At 35.1% G+C, this 24,918-nt stretch overlaps 1 protein-coding gene and 1 long non-coding RNA gene across 7 annotated transcripts in view; both read right to left on the bottom strand.

Moving 5' to 3' along the window:
- Positions 1-24,918, bottom strand: part of LOC135126678 (A disintegrin and metalloproteinase with thrombospondin motifs 12-like) — a 90,431-nt gene that overhangs the window by 49,398 nt on the left and 16,115 nt on the right. For all 5 annotated transcript variants that reach the window (XM_064052741.1, XM_064052744.1, XM_064052745.1 and 2 more), the window contains 3 exons: positions 22,905-23,119; positions 13,806-13,955; positions 13,505-13,651 (listed from right to left, as the gene is read on the bottom strand). In XM_064052741.1, the coding sequence (XP_063908811.1) occupies positions 13,505-13,651; positions 13,806-13,955; positions 22,905-23,119 (512 nt within the window). The remainder of the gene's footprint in view (positions 1-13,504; positions 13,652-13,805; positions 13,956-22,904; positions 23,120-24,918) is intronic.
- Positions 17,372-18,456, bottom strand: LOC135127412 (uncharacterized). Of its 2 annotated transcripts, none has more exons than XR_010280219.1 (3): positions 18,212-18,456; positions 17,995-18,164; positions 17,372-17,857 (listed from the first exon to the last, which is right to left on the bottom strand). It is a non-coding gene; the product is annotated as an uncharacterized LOC135127412 (long non-coding RNA). The 2 variants fall into 2 exon arrangements; XR_010280220.1 differs by having other exon boundaries at positions 17,995-18,131.

The following is a 24,918-nucleotide window of genomic DNA, read 5'->3' as shown; positions in this document are numbered from 1 at the left end:
TCTCTTTTTTCGTTGCTTAGATTAGGTATCAGCAACAAAGCTGTTCAGTAAAAATTGATAGTGTTTATTGAAAATCATAAGCACCGATTAATCAAAAGCGATATTTATGTTTTAGTACACTTAATAACGTTCTTTGAATGGACATGTGGTACTCTTTTTTAGAAATAACGATAAACTTAATATCAGGGATATGATGCATAGTGAGTTCTGAAAATGTACTAATTTTCTTTAAAAAGAACAACACATTATTCACGGGGCTCTAAGAAAATGACTTCTAATAGCTGCTCTTCGGTATCTACACTATGTAGAATAGTAATAAATGTATTATTTGCCTACGATGAAATGAAACAGCTTCTCTTATGACATGTACAGCCCAGTTAAACACAATTTAACTAGAATGGCAGCAGAAATAACTTCTGTCCCATGCTACTTGCCTTAAAGTAAACGTTGATGTCTCTGTGTACATTAATCAGTCATCTTTGGCGCAGAAGCGTCTCTTCATGTCAGTGATGAACTTCGTGACAGTTTATGACAAACAATTGTCAAAATGATTAAATTTATAACCACACTTCTGTTTCCTTTTGTTGACGGAGGGGGATTCGGAAAAAAATCATTCAACTTTAGTATTACCCGATTTTTTGTTCTTGGCATAGGTAACTTTGAACATAGAAACGTTCGGATATAAAAGCAGCCTCTCTATTGGTCAACTTAATCGCCTTCCAGTTCTCACACGGTTAAAGCCTGGACAATCCTTTTTGCGAATTACGGCACAGTTCGGGACAGGGAACATGTCATTCACGGGAATGGCGCGAATTCTGGGACACCCTGTATATCACATATCACATTCACTTCCAATAAAGAATTTGATGCTATGCAGTAATCGAGTTTTCCTGTGACATATTTTTACATGAAATCAAAAATTCAGTTGTGTTCGTTGCTGCAACGATTTATCATTATTAATATTAAGTTTGTCAACAAGTATATGTACTCAACTATAGACCATTGTATGAACTCTTGTTACAACCAATATCCAGTGTCATTGCTTTTGTCTTTAGAAAAGGATTAAACTGGTGTTCGCCAACTATAAAAGACAAACATTTACAGTTACTGTCCAGGTGTCAATAAATAACGTACGTTTCATTGCATGCAAATATGTTAACTAACTTATGTACTTACTAATAATTTTTTATAGGTCAAAATTTTGTTCTAGCTGTTTCCAATGTCTTACGTCTTTTGCCATTAGAAGAACGCATTTTTAAAAAATCTTGAAGGTGACTTGTATATTTAGCTCACTTCGATTATTTATTACTTACTAAGCGCAAGCGAAGGAAGTATTGTAATCGAGTCCGTCGGCCGACCCTCTACTTTTACGTTTTCTCGACCTTTCATGACTCAAGAGTACGAAGAAATAGGTCTCCCGTTTCCATCTGCCGTCCCGGATTTTTATTTGTAACACTTGCAAACCATCGCGTTTATTAGAGGCAACCGACGCATTTTTCTGATGGGAACTTTTCCAGAAAACGAAGATGTCATTTCTGTTGAATAATGGTTTATTACTCCGTCCAATTTTACTACCCAAAATTCCGAAATTACCCCGCAATATCCATCCGTACCCAAGTTCCCAAAAATCCCCATAGACCGGGCACGTTTTCGGTTTGATGCACTTTATACAATGGGCCCCAGCAATAACGTGGAATCCCATCGTTTAGAGTTGTAAAATTGAAACGTTGTTGATCGAAGCCATTAAGCACCAGATATGTCAGTCTTTGACGCGGAACTTATTCGTAGAGATAGATGGTTTTCCTTGATTGTAGATTTGATAATTGTGAATAGTAATAGGGTTTTTTGAGAAAAGAGCTTTAGTTTCGGCCGGACAGATTGTCTCGCTTCCGGATTTGTAGAGGCGTGTTTTGCATTGCCGCCTCGAGCATGGGCCGAAGAAATCGGCCAGCAAATTCCGAAGTGGGCATTCACGATTGCGCCGAACAACATACTTCCAAGCTTGGCTGGACCTAGTCATGGTCTTTATCTTGACAGTGTTGAGTTTCCAGAAACGGTCGTTTGCGCGAAACTGAAAAAATTAAAATGTACTAAGTCGCCTGGTCCAGATGAAATTAATGCCTCGCTTTTGCTAAACTGTGCTGACTCAGTTGCCCAACCTTTAAGTCGTCTGATGGAGCAGTCCTTCTCCCAGGGAACTCTACCGAGTGACTGGAGGATAGCCATAGTTCGCCCTATATTTAAAAAAGGGGACAAGTTCTGTTCAACAAATTATCGTCCTGTTAGTTTGACTTCGTTAGTTGTTAAGATAGTGGAATCAATAATTTATGAATCCATCCTAAAATTTGTTACTGAACATCAACTTGTACCAATGGAGCAGCATGGTTTCCTCCCGGGAAAATCCATCATATCCAATCTTCTTTGTTGTCTTTCTGACTGGACAAAAGAACTTGACTTGGGAAACTCGGTTGATGTCATCTACTTGGATTTCTCTAAAGCTTTTGATCGTGTGCCTAAGCGTCATTTGTTGTTTAAGCTCCAGCATTTAGGTATTAGGGGAAATCTTTACCAGTGGATTGACGCTTTCTTATCGGAACGGACATTCAGAGTGAGGGTCGGTGGTGCGTTAAGTAACTGTGTGCAAGTTTTAAGTGGTGTGCCGCAGGGATCCGTTCTTGGGCCGTTACTGTTCATAGTTTATACAGCCGATTTGAAATTTAGGTTGAGGTCCTCATTTGCTATGTACGCAGATGATGTTAAATTGTATAACTTAAGTAATAGCTGGATGGCATTGACTCAAGACCTTCTGGAAGTGTGCAAATGGAGCTCGGAATGGTTACTTCCACTTAATATTGCAAAATGTAGAGTTCTTTACATTGGGAACGCCAATCCCCAACATACCTATTTGATAGACGGTGTAGATATGTGTAAATCTGATTCCCACGTCGACTTAGGGGTACTTGTCACGTCCACTCTTTCTTGGTCTGAACATGTCTTGAGTACTATCAGAAAGGCGAACAAAATGGTGTATTTGTTGGGGAGAGCATTGGCGAGAAGTCATATATCTGTCATTAGCAAGCTCTATAAGAGTTATGTCAGGCCAGTTCTTGAGTTTGCCAATTACATCTGGTCTCCGATTCTTCAACGGGATATAGAGCTATTAGAATCTGTGCAAAGAAGGGCCACAAGAATTCCATTTGGTAGAATTCGGCCGCAGTATGCTGACAGACTTGTAATGATGGGTCTTCCAACGCTTTCCAATCGGCGTAAGAGAGGTGACCTAATTTTAACTTTTCGGGCGCTTAAAGATCCGCAATCACCCATCAGTCATTTGTTTCCCCTGAATACACTTAGTAGAACTAGAGGGCATTGTTTTAAACTAGTGAAGGATAAATTCCGCTCCACAGTGAGGCAACATTTTATTTCCAATAGAGTTTTCGAGACGTGGAATGCCTTACCAGCCAGTATTGTTGAAGCTGATACAGTGACAAATTTTAAAATTAAATTTGATAATTATAATGGATAAAATTAATTGGATTCGTTTGTTAGTTAGGTAGTTAGGTAGCGCGGGCATAACAGGCTAGGCCTCTGCCCGAACGCAAAACTAATAATAATAATAATAATAATAATAATAATTTTTATTAGGGTTCGAGTAGTAGTTGTATTTAAGAATATCAGGAATATCATGTAGATGGTAAAACGCTAACCAAAATTTTTCTAATCATCTCCACCAATAATGTGATGACGTACTTCAAAATTGTACATACTAAATGGATTTTAAATTGTATACAATAACATAGTCCTACACATGTAGGTTATGACACCGTGTTGAGTTTTTACCAGAAACGTCCAGGTTTTTGGAAAAAAAAAATCAAAATTATAAAACAACATTTTGCAATTTATTTTTGAAACTTCAGAACCGAATGCTTTGAACCCTTCCAGATGTTTTAAAGTTATGATAAGTCTGATAAATTCTTAATCAAAATATGTTTGCTTATCCCCTCCAAAAAATTGATCGATTCAAAACATCAGCTCAAAATTTTGCCGAATAGATCCTATCCAAAATATGATGAGTCTATACCTGTGATTTATCATTCCATTTATATTTTTTGGATTTACTTATACAACCGAACTAAAAAAATCAATGAATGCTGTTAAACAGAAACTGCAAATCCGAATGCTTTCAAATTTTGGAGATGTTTTAAAGTTATCATAGGCATGGTAAATGTTTGATCAAAATGTCCCTCCTAACAAATTGATGACGTCACCTCGAAATATGAAAATTATTGGAAGCATGGTAAATTGTTAATCAAAATATATCTGTTTATTCCCCTCAAAAAAATTGATGACGTCATCTCAAACTTTTTACAAAAAAAAATCTACCCAAAATGTACAAAACATAATAAGTTTTCACTTATGATCTATCACTGCATTCATATTTTTAGATTTGCTCAAACAGGTGGTTCAAAAAAATTAATGAATGAGCTATTATTTTTAGTATTACACTGGAGCAATCCAAGTTGATACACGTGTCCCTCCAAAAATGTTGATTACGTCATTACAAAATTGTGTAAAGAAAAAACTCAACTCGAAAATACTGGATATGTAACATTGTACTTCAGGTGAGAGGGAAGTTCTGCGAAACAACTTTCGACCAATTTTTTTTTTTAAGAAAAACAAAATTTGTATATTTCCGTTTTTATGATGTGTTCTTTTTTCTGATGATACGAAATTTTCGGACAATGGTATAATTAATAAACATAACTGTCACTATTACGGCCAAAACAACTCGCACTGATTAGAGAAGGTCACAATCAGACAATTTATGCTACAATTTTTTTTATGTGGGACATTGGAAGACAACATTATTGGCTCTTATATTTTTTGAGCGGCTCGGTGCGTCTCTCCCCCCGACACCCAATGGGTTAAAGAGGGTAACGGATTATACAGGGTGTCTCAGAAATAAGTACATTAATTTTAACCAGTAACAGAACTCGTGAAAGGGAACAACTTTTTTATCTAGCATTTTTTCGAAAACTCAAGTCGAATTTCGAATTTTCCCACCCATATATTCACGAGCCGTCTATGTTCACCTTAAATAATAACTTAAATAATAGCAACACTACAACAATGAAGAAGGTACCGTAGCAACCGTTTTGACACTGACAATTATTTTTATGTCAGTGTTATTAAACGTTGTCTCTCTAAAATTTGTTTGGCACAGATTTCTAATTTATAGACGAAATGTGTTGAAATGGCTTCGTTTTCAAATATGGAATGCACCGATATCGTTTTAACGTACGGTAAAGCTCGGAGAAACGGCACTCGCCCCCAACGAATTTTTTCAGAAAACCTCCCAAATCGTCGTCTGCTAAATGTGCGCAGTTTTAAGAACGTTGCAGCATTTTCGAGACTACGGATCTTTTAAACCTGGATCTCAGGATCGGGGTAAGTTACGTTGTAATAGACTTGCTAATATTGAAGAGGCTGTTTTGAAGAGTGGTGAAGTTCGACCGGGCACTAGCACGTATCACTGTCTAGTGTGATGTATCGGAAAGTAGTATTTGGAGGATACTCAGGGAACAAATGTACCCCTTTCAGGACCGGAAAGTTCAGTTATTGAAACTAACAGACTTACCACGTAGGCAAAACTTTTGTGAGTGGGTTAATAGAAAAATAAACGAACAAGCAAATTTTGTATCTCTTATACCATCAACTGATGAGGTCGGTTACACGAGGGAAGGTGTTCAACATCCACATTTGGGCCGATGAAATTCCGTACGCCATTAGGGAGCAGGATTTCCAATTTCTCTCTAAATGTTTGTCACATTGACAAGATTAGGAAAATCCGTATCCTAGTAACTGTTTTTGACCATAAATTATTAATTATAATAATTATTAGTGTCCATGGGTGACTAAGGATCCATGGGCGGGTAACCTTAATTGGGGTATAACTTTAACAATTTTTAACTTGATAATTAAAAAGTTCTTGACAAAACTCTACTAAAAAAAGTTGTTGAGTTCAATGAGCTCTATAACTGATTAAAATTAATGTACTTATTTCTGAGACACCCTGTATATAATATATATATATTTTTTGGGTAAATTTAAATGGAAATTTGATTTAAATTTTCTTTGCTTTAGGTTACCCGCACTGTTGGAAAATATTAACTTGGAAATCCGTCAAAATGTATGGTTCCAACTGGACAGTGCTCCTCCCTATTTCACAGAGTTGTGCGAAATTATCTTGTCGAATTTTTTTCTAATAAATGGATAGGGAGATGTTCAATTAATTCTTGCCCTCGAAGAAGATGTGGTATGACATTCCTAGATTTCTTTCTTTGGGGCAAGGTGAATTAAATGATCTACGGTACTCTACATAATTATTGACCATTTACAAGAAAAAATTACATACACGATTAGAGCCATTACCTCTGTCGGATTGGCGCATGTGAGAGAAACGCCTTATCCTACTACGTGGCTGATGACCGAGAATTGCTAGCCGTTTATCCCGCAGTCAAACATTTTAAGCACATGGTGGAGGTGCGGTGTTTCACTATCTATACAGACCACAAGCCGATCACGTACGCCTTTCAGAAGAAGAATACCGAGTCCTCGTCCCGCCAAATACGACACTTGGACTTCATCAGTCAATTCACGACTGACATTCACCACATTGCAGGGACCGAAAATGTTGTCGCAGATGTTCTATCCCGTATCGAGGCCCTGTAGACCTTGATCGATTTCCAGGCTCTGGCGGCAACATAACAGCAGGATGAGGAACTCGAAAGATTTCGGACAGGGAAAACAGGCGTTCAGCTCAAACTGGGACGAACCCCAGGCTGCGACGTATCGGTACTCTGCGACATCTCCACGTGAACAGGTCGTCTTTTCGTCACCGAGTCGTTTCGCCGAGCTGCATTCAAGTCGATCCATCGTCTGTCCCATCCAGGCGTTAAAGCCACCGTAAAACTGGTGACACAACGTTACGTCTGGCTGTCAGTCAAAGCAGATTGTCGAGAGTGGACCAGCAATTGCGTGCAGTGCCAACCTTCAAAGATCTCACGCCACGTCTCTTCGTCCGTCTATACGTTCTCGCCACCATCGGCCCGGTTTGAGCACGCTTGGACATAGTAATTATGCCACTCTCAGAGGGTTGTCGTCACTGCCTTACCATGGTAAATCGGTACACCCGCTGGCCAGAAGCCGTATCAACTAGCGATCAGGAAGCAGCAACCGTGACACGAGCCTTCTACGATACATGGATCGCACGATTCGGCACCCCGCTACGAGTAACCACCACCAAGGTAGACAATTCGTGTCGGACCTATTTAAACAATTAAATTGTTTATTATGAACCACTCATTTGAGGACTATAGTCTACCACCCCTCAGCCAACGGAATGGTTGAACGCCTACACCGACAGCTAAAAGCGGCAATCAACCTCTCCACCTTCCCGATGAATTCCTTGGCATTCCACGCGACGACAACAGCGCAGACAACAGCACCGCAAGCTTCGTCAAAGAGTTACGTCAACACGTGCGTAACTTGAAACCGTGTGATGGAACGCAACACGGAACAAAGAAAACCTTCGTTTTCAAAGATCTCGCTACCTCCGAACAAGTTTTTGTACGCCACGACGGGTCCAAGCAGCCGTTTCAACAGCCATACGACGTTCCGTACAGAGTCGTAAAGCGATTGGCGAAAACATTCGTCGTCAACATAAAAGCTCGAGATGTCACTGTTTCCATAGATCGGCTCAAACCCGTGTATGTACTGCATGACGAGACGCATACGTGATGGTTTGGCCGCGACACTACGAGGACCACGCCCACAACAGACGAACCAGTGCCCTTCGCAGATCAACCGCACGACAACGACGAGGTGCCAGCTTCCACAGCAGCGAGAACCACTAGGTCAGGAAGACGGGTACGCTTCCCTGAGCGTCTGCAAAGCGGTTTTTCATGAAAAACACTAGCCGGGAGGTACTGTAGGAAGAACGGTTCTCCCAAAAACACGTGATATGCCTGAACGCATTTATAATTTATGTAAATCTCTGTACAAATGTAAATACGTCCTATCTATTATCTACCTACCCTACGCTTCTACTTTCTCTTCCAGTTTCTAGAATTTACTAAAATCTTTCTTTACCGGCTTCCACCTCTCCAAAACCCAACCTACCAGTCGACAATTCAAACACCACCTGCTTCTTCCTTGAGCTCTCAAACCGTAAGCATCTAATAAAAATCTGAAAATCGTAACCTTCGCTATTTCTCAAAATCACCAACGATACCCACATTTACTCCTAGAAGAAATCTATAGAAAACGTACTTGAAGTCTAAATATGCAGTTACTGCTTTTTCTTCTTTCGCCCTCGAAGACGATGTGAACTGATTTATTCAACAAACCACTTTTGTGAGGGCCTTCCCGATTGAACCAGCTTTTAAACAAAAGAAACCGCATTCAACTCGGTGCAACAGGGAGATACAGAGAGATCAGCTGATGTCTTGAAATAATTGAAGTGATTATCGTCAAACATAGCTAAACACCATCCTGAGTGAACCAACTGTCAATTAAAATATACTCCATAGAAATCGGTTCATCCGTTTGGAGGATACGGTGCCACAGACAAATCTACAGACAGAAAAAGACTTCAAAGTTAAAAGTGGTTCAAGTGATTAAACTGATTACCATCAAACATAGCCAAGAACCATCCTTATCGAAACAGCTTTCAAACAAGAAAAGCCGTATTGAAATTGGTTCATCCGCTACGGTGCCAGAGACAGACACATACACAGAGAAAAAAGGGTCAAATTATAACATCCCTCTTTTTCAGTCGAGGGTTAGCAATGAAACATGATTTTTTTCTTTCAATTTCAAGTTTTTGTCAAGCGTTAAGATTAGTACTTATGTTTAGTGCTCTAATTGTAATTATGATAATATGCACCATAGCGGTGAAAATGTATTTTGGGTTGTGTTTAAAATTATTCAGGCTCTTTATTTTTATTAGTGAATCACTCTATATGTGTCTAGTAGAGTCGATGACAGCCAAACAAAGGCAACAGATAATAGACCATAGACGACAGGCCGGTAACACACTCGACAACAGACTGAGACGGGAGAGCAGCACTTTCATAGTCTGCAAGTCTACAAGTTGCAAAACAGAAAAAACGTGAAGTTACACATTCGTCAATATGATCCTGTTACAATACTTCTATCGGGAAATTAATAAATGCGTTCATGCATAATTTTCAGTTCAACTCAAATTATTTATGTGATTGTAGGTAACTGTAATACCATTACTAAAACTCATCAAGAAAGAACAAAAGTTTCCGTTAAAAGTTGCACCTACGGCATTAAAATTATTATTATTACTTTTCCAAATATAAGACGCCCAGAAAAAGGTATTTTTCCACATTTACGTAAATGCGTAATATTAAGAAAAGATGAACACACGAAATAACTTGACAATAACTTTTAAACGCATGAAACGATTGCTTGAGAAAGTATAATTATTACGAATCCTATAACGCTTACGACTATTTGAACTGACTGTAAACTTTTATCTTGAGTGGCAAACAATCAATTTTAAACAATTTAAAGCAACTGCTGGTGAAACTCTGCTATAAAAATATCGTGAAGCGCAACTCACTAATAATTAAAATTAAGCTCGAGTAATTCCAATCTGAATTGCTCCCATGTTTGTACATTTAATCTTAAATTCGACTATGGTGAGAAGAGCTCGAGGAAATGGGACTTACCCTCAAACAAGCTGTGTAAATTGGATCAGAACAGGCTTAAAACAACTTCGGTTGAAATCGCTGTTTTAAATCCGAGGGGAATGATCCTTTATCCACTGCAGTGAAGTATTTAATATTTTTTAAACCCATCACTGAGTGAAAGAACCGTAATTTATTTAATGCGATGTTTCCTTTCGTAGCAATGATTGATGTGAACAATTCAACGCTTATACTTTGTGTTTAATTTCTAAATTGCAATAGAAACATGAAGGACATGATGAACTTTATATACCCAGTCAAATTCAACGAGTTTAAATGCGGTATTATACAACAACACCTTTAAGGTTTCCAATTTACACATAGACGCGATAACTTTAATTTAATAGGAGCGTCGGCATCACTGAAAATTAACACTAGGATGGTATTTCCGAAATTTAATTAATTCGTGTAAAGACTAAACCCTATTGAGCCACGAAGCTTAAAAAAGCTCATCAAACAGCCACTATGCAAAGGATAGGTCCACTTTATTTGGGAAGTCTCTAAATTTGAGCAAACAGATTTTAATTACAAAACTAAAAAAAAAAACAGCAGAAATTTGTTATTGGGCTATTAAAGATAATTTACTTGGTGTTTGAAACTCCTGTAAATTTTAGACTTCTAAAAACCGCTTGTTTTAAACTGATTCTGCATTAGCTATTCTACACAACAACAAAAATTGGTCCAAGGTTATTTCGAAAGACTTCCCTCGTCCCTGAAGTCCAACAAATCTTGCTTCTTTAAAAATTTTACGTTTTTGTAATAATCTACACAGAATAAACAGTATACATAGACAATACTAGTCACAGTGTAAGAAAAAAAAAAGAACGGGCCATCTTGGGGATCGAACGCGCGAAGGTTTTTACTTTGCAAATCCGACATCGTTCGAGTATTTGCAAGCCCCAGTGCTGGTACGTAATTCTCCGGCGCCACAGAGCTCCTTCGCCGGCGTTGCTCGTAAAAGATTATTATAGCCTGTTAATTTTTTTGGAAAAATATGTATGCCTAAGGGAAAAGTCAAAGCGGATTCATACAATACAAGTGTAAAGCAGGTTCAAAATTTTGTGACCCTCTAGTTTATGGAGTTTATGGTACATATAAAACCAAACTTTGGAGAGGGAGTGTTCGGCTCAGACTACCATCTGTCCAGAAACAATTGTTTCTTTTCATTAACCGCTTCACATTTTCAGGACGGTGTTGCGCTTGATCGATTTATCCTAGTTATACCGACTGCTTCTACACCTCCGCAGGCCATAAGATCTTAAATCTAGTTTAGGAGTATATTATTGTATAACACTTAAATAATTTTTATGTAGAAACTTTTGAGATGATGTCATTAAATTGTTGGTGAGGACAATTATCCAAATTTTTATTAGCATTTTACATCTACATGATATTCTCAATGTACATACAAAATTTGACAACAATCGATCCAGTACTTTTAGAGAATACCTGTCTAATTCAAATCGACACAGACGACAGATAGACGGAAAGGATAGACTAGTTTCTTCGTACTCTAGGGGTCATGTGACGTCGAGAAAACATGAAAGTATCCAGTCGCTCGATAGAAGCTAATAAGAAGATTTCCTTCACTTACACTCAGAAGGTAATAAATAAGAAGTTTAAACTAAAATATATGTTAATCTTTTTAATGACTTCTACAAAACATACTTAGAACGATCGAATACGAAACTGTTACTCATTCATCAATTACTATATTTTTCTATAATCAAACTGTTAATTCTGCATATAAATATAATGACAATATAAATCATGGTCATAATCCCCCATAAAAATGGCAATAATGAATAATAACATTATTAATAATAATAGCGATGTCGTCAGTATCATCAATACATAATCATTATTTGGTATCCGTCATCTTACAAAGAGGTATCTAAATGTCATATCATTTCAGAATCAGCCTTCACTATTAATAACAACAAAACAAAACTGAAACAACAGTGTCTACGAAGATTGAGATTAGTTCGTAAGACAGAATTAAACAAGAATCTAATGAAAGCAGTCAACTCAGCAATCACAGAACACATCATCCACACTCAGAAAATTTACACATCAAACAAATATTCGACCTGAGGAAATATTTCCACATTCCACAGAACAGTTCGTCTTCGCCCTAACACGAGAAAACCTGAAGTATACATTATTAAATTTGATGAACCTTCTAGAAATGAACCTCATTAATGGACTTGAATAAAATGCAAGGTAAGTTCTTACGAAAGTCACAGCAAAAAAATATTGATATGCTTTATCTAAACAGTGTGTATATTGTTTAAAATTAGTCTTAATGACGCAGTATAGGTACCATTTTCGTAAACAGACGTACCCTGATTTGAAGATTGAAAATTTCAAGAAATAATGCTTTTAAAAGTGAGAAACTGTGTAACAATCAATTTAACCAAATGGATAAAAATGTGCGAAACTATAGTTTTTAAAGTCTAGTGTATATTTATGTACAATAATCCTATTTGTAATATATCTTATATATGTCATATATTTTTCTCATTATCCTACTGCCCTGCTACCAATAATCCAGTCTTTTGTTTTGCATTTAGAATTTTACTTTACTTTTATGTTTTACATAACTTTTGAGATGCTTAGTAGTTCGTGGCTGTTATTTGCTTTCTTTAAAGTTATAGGAAATGTGATATAATAGTTTAATAATTAGTTAGAAAAAAGCCAAGCTGAGTTTACGAGAAAAGTCCAAAGGTAATCTAAGTGTGACTTCAATACTCCCCATCAAAGTATTCAGGACATCGTAATCTCAGTTAAAAGCAACAGTCTACTGATTATGCTAGGCGTTGTTCATCACTATTTCGAATATAAATTGAATCATTTTTTGCAAAAACATACCAGAAATAACAGTTTTACGAACATCTGGAGGCTTTTCCTTGTAAACTTTTTCGCGTATACTTTTTGTAAATATAAATCAAAATTAAAAGTTGCAAGTTAGCGACATATTATTTGATTAGCACATTTTCTCGAAGGTCCCATATTTCAGTTGTCAAACTGTTTCATCTAGCTAACGCATTTATTTTCGTTTAACATAAATTGGAGGTTGTTGCAAAAACACTAGTGTTCAAGAAATATTTTCCGAAATATTGTTTGTTCGGCATAAATTAGTATTAGCGTTTAGATAAAGTAATTAAGCTCACTTAATTTTATCTGTAGATAATGAAGCTACTTTTGGTATTTAAAATTAAACAATATATTTCGAAACTGGACTGATATTATTATAATACGTTTATTGACTAACCAAAGAAATGATGGATTGCGTGGGGAAAGCAACGAAAATATAGATAATTTAGTTGTGTTCAAAATATTTTAATCAACAAAGAAACAGGTCCATGCCATCAGTCTAAATATACCTTTAAAACTGTTTGATCTTAAAAACATGTTCTATCTGCAAAGTAAATCAAGCTAAATTGATGTCATCTATGGATGTTACGTCACACATATGTCAGGTTTATTAAATTGTTCGATTTCTGAACCTGTCGACTTATTTTATTATTTATTTAACAAACCGACATACACAGTCTAAATCGTGTGTAATTTTAACATATTCTGTTATTGCGCATCCTTGTAGGTAACCAAATTCCATGGCAAGCATTTCCAGTCTAAGGATAGGTCAAGGCATTCGCGTCGATAAAAATGACGTACGAGAACGTAAAAAATGCAATAATCTAGAAAAGTATAGACATTCTTACTCAAACAAAGCGGTCATGAAACCTCTGCTGCAAGTGGACCATCTAGTGGTGTACAAGTGCACGTAAGGGGCCATTACGAAAAAAGATTCGTCTTTATCCTGAGCTGGACAAGTCGACTCTCCCTCCTTATCGTGTGCGCAGCCCATCCTGCCAACAGAGAAAAAGCATATTCCTTTGAAATAAATCAAAATATTCAGTAAGATATCGAAAATCGATGCGTCGATTTCCGTTTTTTGGCTAAAAGCGGTTGATGAAAGGACGGATAGATGATGAGAGCACCTTTCAGCACGTGAATACGTACACGTGTCCCATTTCATGGGCGACGACGATTCCCAGGACGAGTCCTCCGTCTTCGTTGATGGCGCAACACTCCTTCGAGTCGCAGGCGCTGGCCACGTACGCCAGACCCATGAGACCGCAGTTTGACAGATTGTCCGCACATATATCGTACCTAATAACAATAAAGGAAAACTTTACTAGCGCGTCTGCTTTCTCGCCTGGTGTTAAAGAGCGGTAGTAGCGTGACAAAACTCGAAAACGGCAAACGAAAAGAAATTATTTAGCACATCTTACTGCTACTAAACGCAGGTGATATATTATGAATTTCACTCGAAATGTGTATGTCATTACGCGCACTCCTTTATTTGCGGTTTAATGATTCACCCCTAATTTCCACTTTACGTTTAGTGGTTGCCCTAAAACCAAGTTTATACTGATATACTTTATTGATAGCACCAGAACTGTTCCGCAAAATTCTGAAAATACATACCAATTTAGTTAAATTGTTCATATCAAAACTAAACTTATTCCAACAAAAAATTCATAACCACAATCAAAAAGTTGAGTATCATATTTTTATTAAAAAGTACTCCCTGAAATCATGATTTGTATTTCAGTAGTATTTCTTACTTTTAAGACTGCTTGGACAAGTAAAAGTATACATGACAATGAATTTTATCAAGTATTGCAGAAACATAAAAATTCTAGGAGCTTGACGTGTTAATTTTGTTAGTTAGTTTAATCTTAATTTATACATAGCGCAATTAGTATTGTTTTCATGAAAAATTTGATGACATCAACTCAAAACTTGTTAAAATCATTGTTATTGCCAATAAATTCTGGCATACAAGGAGTAAGTATTTATTTAAGCAAGTAACTACCTTGATGATAGCAGAAATCTGATAACAAACGGCAGGGTCATGTATTTTCATCAATACTTTCCACAACCATACACAATTTCTTCGTCATCTTGTATAATTATATTAGTTTTATGTCAAACGAAATTGCTGTTCAGATGGTGAAAGAATTTTAACTCACGAATGATAGCGTTTAATCTTAATACAGGGCTTTCATAAATGATTCTAAGGGCGTAGTTGGCCATGGATTTCAAAAATGCCGCTTTGCTGAAATTGTCTCATTTGACAGTTCTCACTTGTCATTTGTAACCTGTCACTTAAAATCATCGCTTTTATTGTTCTACCACTTTCCAAGTGTGATTTACAGTAATTCTCGTTGATCCAAGTTTAAAACAACAAAATAGCCTTTCTCAAGGCTCTTGGTGCTTGCGTGCGAAAACTTTGTGCTCGAAGCGAAGACCGTGAAAATGGTTTATTCGGTTGAACAAAACACTTTCATCGTTATGTCTTATTATCGCAATGGGACATTCGTAGACGGAGCGTAGCTGTATTCTGTAGCCGCTTGTAAGCAAGAATATCTGGCCAATTACCCTGATTTGGAAATTCAAGAAACATCATTAGAGGCTCACATTAGAGATGTCATCAACAGATTTGTTCGCACTGGCAATGTCAACAAAGGGAAATCTTCTGGGAGACCTGCAGTATCTGAGGAAGTTGTTGATGATTTGAGAGAAAGACTCGAGCAGAATCCCCAAACATCTTTGACAAGATTATCTCAACAGTCAGGAGTTCCCGTAACCACATGTCACAAAGTAGTGAAAAAACGATTGCATATGCATCCTTACAAAGTAACTACTGTGCAACAACTTTTACCAATAGATCCTCCACGCCGCGTAGAATATTGCAATTAGTTTCAGAATACTTTTCATGATGACGGGTTACTGGACGTTACATTTTTTAGTGATGAAGCATGGTTTCATTTATCTGGCTATGTCAATTCGCAAAATTTTAGAATTTGGTCCGCCGAAAATCCACATGTTTTTGTAGAGACGCCTCTTCATCCTTTAAAAATTGGAGTATGGTTGGCAGTTTCTCGTAGACGAATATATGGACCTATTTTCTTTCATGATACTATGACTGGAGAGAGGTATAGGCAACAGATTTTGGAACCATTTATTCAACAACTTGATGACGAAGAGCTGCAGTTAGGGTACTTTCAATAGGACGGCGCGACTGCACACACTGCACGTGCTACATTGGAATATTTACAACAACATTATGACGATCGTGTAATAAGTTTAGGAGTGCAGCATGCATTTCCACCATGTTCCCCAGATCTTACGCCATTGGACTTTTCAATATTTGGATATTTGAAAGACAAAGTGTTTCAACGGCAAATGAATAACTTGGCAGAGTTGCAACATGAAATTGAACGATGGGTTCAAAGCATTGATGGAAGGATGTTACAGAACATTTTTGAAAGTAAGAAAAAGAGAGTGAATATGTGCCTTGAACTAAATGGTGAACATTTTCAACATTTACTGTGATGTTTAACCACAATAAATTTGTTTGTTTATTCCATTATGAATTATTTTTATTTTTAACAACAAATTGACTATCAAGAATGTTGGAGTTCCGCGCATGAGGGTAACAAATTACGCCCGCGTAATTTCAAATGTTCAAATTCTATGTGGGTGACCTAATTTTGCATTGAAACGAATCTGTACACAAAAAAAAAACAACAAAAATCAAAAACTAGTCTTTAAAATTAGCAACGAAAGTATATTTTGAAGCTTGATACTTAAAATGAAATCACACTACGTTCTAAATACCTATTTATTATGTACAATAAAATTTTTGATAGAACTGAATGAAATCTCAAATCGTAAAAACTCTGATTATCCGTGTCCGTTCACCCATCTGGTGGTCCTTGATTTTACTCTACGATGAGGGTTTAGAAGCTACCCAGCAGTCAAAGTTATATTTGGATTTTTATCTTTTACGTTTATATATTTTCGTTGAATATGTACTTTTGTGGCGGGAAGTGAAATATTAATTTTGTAATATACATACTATTGTTTTGTGGCTAATTAAAGAATTTCGTGTAATTTTTATGAAAAGGACAATGGACAGATAAATTTCTATTATTTTATTAAGTAAAAACAAGCACTAGACATGACAAAACATATTTCAGTATGAGCATCCAAAAGTTTGAAGTGTTAACAAAATGTGCTTATTGTGTGAAATAATTTCAAGTACAAATCGACATCTAAGATATTTTCACGGCGACAATTTCAAAAATATTAAAAACTAGCAGAATAATTTGTCCGCTATGCTTTGAAAACTTTCAGCGTTTTCACTTATTAACGAATCATTTCAACATCGTTTATAACATTGAGTTGGAAGTAAAGGATCTACAATTTAAGAAAACGGAAGATTTTTTTTACACGAAAAGCAGATTTAGAGTTAAAAACTAATTCTTTTATATGACGAATTATTATTTTCTACTATGAATGTCAGAAGTAATCTAGCAAATTCTGTTAGTAAATGTAATATACGAGCTCCTAAAATTAGTGGCAGTATCAAAATGCAAGGAGTCTGTCCTTCACGAATTACAGCTCACTTTGATCATTCTTCCTCAGTGGTACTTGTTCAGTTTATTGCTATTCATGTTGTTCATCACAATGATCTTCGCTGTCAACCCCTGACTACAAAAGAAACGGCATATCTAGTTGAACAAATTCGCACTGGTGTAACACACGAAAAAATAATTGAAACTGTTAAAAATCTAGAACTCAGTTCATGTACCAGATTTAATCTTCTGACTATGAAAGACATTCCCCACATTGCAGAAAAAATAATATATCTGGTAAATGAAGTAAGGAAAATCTTGTTGTGCATCAGAACATGAAAAATTGCACAAAAATGACTGCATTAGCTTTCATGTACAGTGGGCTGGAGTATATGTTAAAAAAATATGGCGCCAAAATCATTTGTGTAGATGGCACACATGGGACAAACCTCTATGACATTGAATTGACCACAAGTCCATGTGTTAGATGATAAAAATATTGATTATCCAGTAACATTTATTCTGTCCAACTGAAAGGACACCAACATATAAGAGGTTCTGGTTGGTGAAATAAAATCATTAATATCGGTTTTGGTACCCAATTATTTCATGACAGATGATAGTTACAGCTACATATTGGAATGCCTGGAACAATAAATCAGATTCTTACAAAATTAGATTATGTATTAAAAGAAACAGATGAAAATAAATTTATAAGACTGAAGCAAGAGCTGATTAAATTTTTGGTAAAAAGTAAATTTGTAAATTATTTAAACACTTACTACTTTCAAAATAAAGAGCGCATGAAGTCATGGGCCCAGTGTTATCAAAAGAACGCAGGCATTAACACCAACATGCACGCCAAATCTTTGCACAGATCTTTGAAATACAAATATTTTGGTGGTAAACCAATAGAGGGCTGGAAACATATTTAGACACTTTGAAGAAACTACTGAAGGATACATCTTAGTCAAGAATTTCATCTACTTTATGACTTACAGCTATTCACCATGACCTTTTGGTCAGTAAGTCCCATAAACTTGCCACCCAGATAAGTTTTGATAATGTAGCTAAAGAATCTGCTGTAAAACATTTAATGCACTCACAAACCAAAACTAACTTTCATGAAGTAGAACTGATGGATAGGAAATGTAGTTATCAGACATTAAAATGCGTTGTTTGTCAAATTTGTATACACCATTAAAGATACTCTTGCTCTGAGTTCTTAATCAAAAATCATCTTTCTAAGCATATGCATCTGGTGTCCATGTATATAAAGGCATATTTAACCACCAAAGGCCCTTGGTCCCACTGGTCATCAATGCGCCTTCAACTTCTGAAAAACAGTTTGAAAATGAACTACATTTGCGCTTATCTAACTCCGTAACATCGCGCAGAACACGCGCTTCTCGATTTCGCACAAACTGTTTGTGCAAAGCTCTTCTACAGCATCTTTTGATCTTCAAATGTTATGCAAATGCTTCCTTTTGCCACAAAAATTTGTTAAATTTCTCATTCGTGCATTCTTTAATTGCAGCATTGCAGCCGTTGCTAACATAACCTAACTTTTTGAAAGGACACACGGGCGCTTCGCCTCCTGCACTTCATTACAAATATACTCCTAAACGTGGAACTTCTTTTTCCGTGGATGATTTAGTTATTGGAATTTGTGCGTGTGTATATCAACAGCCAACCAAAAATTTCACTTGTTATCGCCAGTATCGCCTTGTTATGTTAGTCACATGTGTATTGACGCATGCGTTTTTGATATTTAATCATGAAGCATTTAGGCAACCAGTTATACAGATGCATGTGGTGCTTGTCGTGCCCAAGGACACATTTAGTAAAATACACATAAAGCGAAAGGCGGCACACATCCATAACCTACTGCGACCCTATAATCATTTATGAAAACCCTGTAGAAGGCACTTTTGTGCAGTGCTTTTGTACATACACACAACTTGATTATTCCTAACTGACCAACAGCCATCAGCTAAAATATTCTTTTCTTACAGTCGGTGGATTTAATACAGAGAAAACAATTTTATTGTATCTATTTAGAATTTGTTATGCAGTATTTTTAAAAGTAAGGAAAACATGACTATGCTTGTAGGATCTCATTCACATTTTGTAAATGATGATTCATTCAACAAAGAGCATTTCATCACATATTTGTTGAGCTCTTTCTGTAACATATAACAAAATCTTTAAAATTCAGTGATGGTATACATCTGTTAAAACATTATAATACGACATATCACATCTCTCATTATCTATGAAAATTAGTTAGATCTGAGTGTGTATTTTACAGTCCTTGTGTGTTTTGCAGAGTTGGCCGTTCCGGCATTGAATATATCACTGAACACGATAATTAGAACTGTTGTCCTAACAAATTAAAAATTTTGTTTATTTACACAGTGTTTCATGATTCATCTCTTCCTGTCGGTAAAGAGAACCCATATACAAACTCTTCCAAAAATGTGAAAACAGTTAAACATGCAAATATTACAAACAATTTATCGCAACTCCTTGAAATATGGAGAATATGAGAATTAATATTAATATGCGTAATCTAGTTTTTTGAAATCTTTTTGTTGATATGTTACTGTTTTACTCTGTAGATCTTATTCATATTGTCGAAGTAAACAGAAGAGTGGGTAAAATATGTATCTACTGATTTTGAAGTAAATAAATTAAAACTTCAACAAAAATTATGGTTTCGTCAACAAAATACAGATCAGAAAATATTATTTGGTCAAATATTTTATTCACATTGATGGATAGAATAGAATCGAAATGCTAACGAAAAGTGAAATTCCTATATTTTGTTCTTATTCTTGGCGTAAACAGCCACTTAAACGAAATAGATTACTAAAATTAATAAAACAATATACTCCTTTATAAAAGCTAGTTGTCTATGTTTGGAACGTAACACTGACAGCTACTTGTGTAACTGTTTATAAGAACAAGACTGTAAGAATTAATCTAAAGGACGCTGAGATGTTGACCTATAAAAATTACGTGCAATGTGTAACATTAGCATGAATAACATTTTTATGCATAAAATATTAAATTAAACACAACTTTACAAGGTTATTTTCAAGAATATGTTACATTTAATTTGAAATCATAATCATTTTACTAAAGGCAGAAATAATCCGAGATCACTAAAGATATAATTTTTAAAGCGCAAGCATGAAATTTCACTTCCATAAGGATCCTAATGGGTGTTCAATTCAAGAAGTCATTAGCAAAAATCAAGGCCAACTTGATGACTTTTTCACCTTAGCACCCGATATTTTGTTAACAATAATCTTTTTAGACGTTTCGACATAATTTTTACAGAATTATACCTACCCGAAATTTTATGTATTTGTAGGTAAAATTTGAGAAGTAAATCTTAAAATTTATATCTGGGCATAATCTGCCATTATTCCACTATTATGTATCCATATTTTTAACCAGACGCATACCGTTTATCATAAGAAAAATAAAATTTTCTTATTCTTTTCCCCTAATAAATTAATGACGTCATCACAATTTTTTTTAAGAATATTTCACTTAAAACTTGTTGCCTACTTTGATTTTAACGTATAGGGGTTTTCAGGAAAAAATTCGCCGAATCAAGTTATTAACGACTTAAACTTTTGATAAACTAACTAGAACACTAAAGCGCTAAAACTAACATCAACTAACACTGTTTTAGTGCTTACAGAACACTAATATTCATTTCCTCCAAGAAACTAAATGACAACATCTTAAAGACTTATTAAATATGTAGACGTTTATTAGAAACATTCTTTCGAGGTTTTAGTGTGTTTTTTGTTGTGTTAATAATGCTTTAGATTTTATGATTATCCAAAAATAATGAACAGATCAACCGATCATTTTTTTTGTTTTTGGTCATGACGACGTTTGCCTTACCTACACTACAATTAAAATGATTATGCTTACAAAAAAATTAATAAATATGTTTGTCATGAAAAAGACTAACAATACGTACATACAGAACTAATTGTGCTTCAAGTCAAGGACAGGGGCTGAATTATTTAAATAAGTTTAGACCAGTTTTTTAACGGATGTAGGTACATATGATTATATTTTTCACATATTTATTCCGAAACAACTGCAATATAAAAACTAATGCACGAAAAACTTCTAAAATAAATTCGTAATACGTAAGTGGAAGTTATGGAATACTGTCCATGTAGTGCAAAAGCTTCCTATCATCTACGTTATTCTTTAAAGTCATTATGCTTTATATTATTTATTTACTCTAAACTAACATATAAACAAAAATACACGTTCAAACATTTTAATAGCTCAGTTCGTGCAATATGAAAAACGTACCACCGCAGTCACATTGAGCGGAATGCCGGCAAAGACGAAGCAAACGTGATTCCTTGGGTCGTTACAACATAATAAAAAAGCATGTGCCTCGATCTTGTGACACTTATTGCGGACCATCTCAGGGACCACTCCGGACGTAATTGGACGCGCTATGACAAGCCTTAATTGAAACAGGGAACTTCCAATATGACACTAATAACGAATTAAGGAGACTTTCTGCCGTCTCAACTTACAGTCAATGTGAATTGGGGCGAAGTGGTTGAAGGATTTTTTGTACATATATACAAAAATTTATAAATAATGTTTTTTCTCAGTATCAGTGCACATTTAACTTTACAGTCTACATAAACTTTAGTTTTAAAGTTACTAATACAAGCGTTAAAAATTCATGAGGTTAGATAAACCAACAAGGCAAGAAGTAAAATCTCAGAAGTTATTAAAAGTAATAAGTTGTTTATGTACAATAACCTATTTAGTACGGTTCTAAATTGTCAAGCGTACAGTAGGGGTTAACTTTATTGAAAACGGATATAGACATCAAGCTTGTAGTAAGATCACAAAGTTAATTAAAAATATATGGGCGAAGCCAAGATAGTTCCATTGAGATAAACAGTTAACTATAAAATACTGGATGGAAAAAAATATGTTTCTTTTAATTTTTAATAAAAACTTATCTATTTGGTGCTCCAAATGCGTAATCAATTTTTTACTCATCTTTAAAACATTTGGAATATGGTGATTTACAAGTTTCAGTAAGTTAAAATGACCACGCTTGGGTGAAAAAGTAGGTATTAGCCAATCTCCAACTTCAACATTAGATTATTTTATAAATAACTATTTTATGGGCGTTTAGTATATGTACTTACATCATTTAATTTTCGTGTTAGCTAATTGTCATCATTGGTGTTCTGACTAGACATTGTGGGCTGTTTTAGTTACTTATTCTCGAATTCTTTAATTTATATTTTAAGAGCAAAAGTTCTTTCGTTGAGCTTTGTGTTATTATTCGTGATTATACAAACTAAGCTTGAATTTTTTTAAACGCAATACAGATCAGTAATGTTTTCAATTTTTGGGTAATTACTAATTACTAACATTGAAATCAGGTTCATTTTAGAGACAGTGTTGCAATAGTTACTCTATTGTATTGATCGATACTATAATGTTTCAGACTCAACAGGCAAAACGCAGTCTTAAACATTCTATAATTTTTCTCGAAATTTAATGTAGTAATCGCATGCTTAGCTATGTACATGCATGTAGCGATGTGCACTCACCCTGCTGATCGATATTTTAATTTTAGATCAAATCAAACCCACTTCCTGATGTACAAGACTCTTACCTTGTCAGTAACACCGCAATATCATGATGGTTAGGGTTGGAAATATCTTTCGGATTGATTTTCTGCTGCCACTTACAAAAACTCGCCAGCGTGTCTTCAGCATTAGGGTTTATGACGAGGTCAATTTCCTCCTCTTCTTTGTCAAGATACAGAATCCTCACGACTACCACGTCCATCATGTTTCCACTGGTGTGATCGTGATAAAAATCAGCTACCTGGCGAATTATGAAAGAAAGATAAGATTTAAAACTCAAACCTCTTTTCTTGATTACAATCTATGGGCTTGCTCACATATCTAGTTTAAGTTAGACAATTTATTTCTAAAATATACATGTAATATTTCTGCGAGCACTTAATTATTTCCACCAATATAATGGCTATTAATAATATTTTATCTAGATTGAAGGCGTTTGCACGGGAAAATATTTAAATAAGTAGGCAATAAATCCTATCTAGGTAATCAGATCCTGGTTTTATATTCTACTTCGCGTACTAATTTTCCAAGCGATCTGAATAAACAACAACTATGATCGCCACACGCGAATTGTTATTTTCGTAGTAACAATAAGTAGATTAAAATCAAATTTCCTACATCTGAGCTCATATTTTACGTGCACATGCCACCAAATTTGAACAATTTTTCTTTCGCATATATTTACTCTAAAGTAAACAAAGATAATATATAACAAATGAAGTGCGCTCGAAAATAAGTCGAGAAATTATTCATTTGTTTACAACATAAGAGTGTCACAAACCTAAATATTTTTTAAATAAAATCAATTAACCCACTCTGGAAAATGCAATGTTTCCATGAATAATCTATCAAGAAAACTAAAACAATGTATTTTACATATTTTCAACTTTCTTATGGTGCCTTGATAATTAAAAAAATAATAATAAAATTCCATGTTAGCAAAAATTATTTCTTCTTTCTCATGGACTCTGTTATATTTTACATATTGACAACAGCCACTGTGCTTACTACAAATTATATCGTGTTATTATTTGCAGATAATAATAGTAATTTCTTGTTTTATATTATTGTTTGACAACAAACCAATTTCCACACTTTTCAGCTTGTTGTCAATAAAATTTGCTCTTGTAAAAACTATAAAAAGTTTGTATTAACTGTAGAGATTGAAAGTAAAACACAAATAGGCAGTGTATTAACTATAACTTTCCCAGCGTAAGTAGCTCCTAGAATATGGAGAAGTATGTATCCCATTTCAGTCTACCTGGCTTCTATTGATATTGTTTGGACACATTATCCGAAACTAGATTTAAAAAAAAAAACAAAATTTTACAACAATATTTTACCATTTAACTTGGAAACTGCAGATAAAACAACTTATTTTACTTATTGATCAAAAACAGGTTACTACATTTTTCTGAAATTATGGAAAAAACTGCAATTGTTAAAACTGCTTTGAAACAGTGCCTAGCATAATTCTTTATTTTTAATTTAATGATCTACATACCATTGTTTTATTTTAACTTGAAAACTAAACAATTAATTTTTGTAGTAGTGATGCACTGTAATGCCTTACTTTCTCAACAAGTAAAAATCTGCGAAACCGAATGCTTTGAAATCTTGCAGATGTTTTAAAGTTATCATAAGCGCAGTAATTTTTTAGTATATTTGTTTATCTCCCCCAAAAAAATGACGAGGTCACCATCAGATTTAGCCGAAAGAAAAAGATGAGTCTATACTAACTTGTGATTTATCATTGTATTAATATTTTTTAGAATCGCTAATACAGAGTAACTCAAAAAATGTATGAATGAGTCAATTTATTTTATTGATTAAATCAGAAATGACTCATTCTATTTTCTCCGAAATTTTGAAATGCAATACTGTTATTATTAGTATTACATTGTGCGTCTCCACAAACTGATATGGTGTCCTTGCGAAAATGTTGAAGACGTCATCACAAATTTTTTAAAGCAAAAACTCATTTGAAACTGTGCCTAGCTTGCTTCTTGACATTTACTTTCACATTACACACAGTGGCCA

This window comes from Zophobas morio, unplaced genomic scaffold (assembly GCF_036711695.1).
Source record: "Zophobas morio isolate AGI-343-1 ecotype UQ-CSIRO unplaced genomic scaffold, CSIRO_AGI_Zmor_V1 ptg000011l, whole genome shotgun sequence".
NCBI lineage: Eukaryota > Metazoa > Arthropoda > Insecta > Coleoptera > Tenebrionidae > Zophobas > Zophobas morio.
Note: the sequence above shows the minus strand (reverse complement) of the source record. Positions and strands in the feature narration are given on the sequence as shown.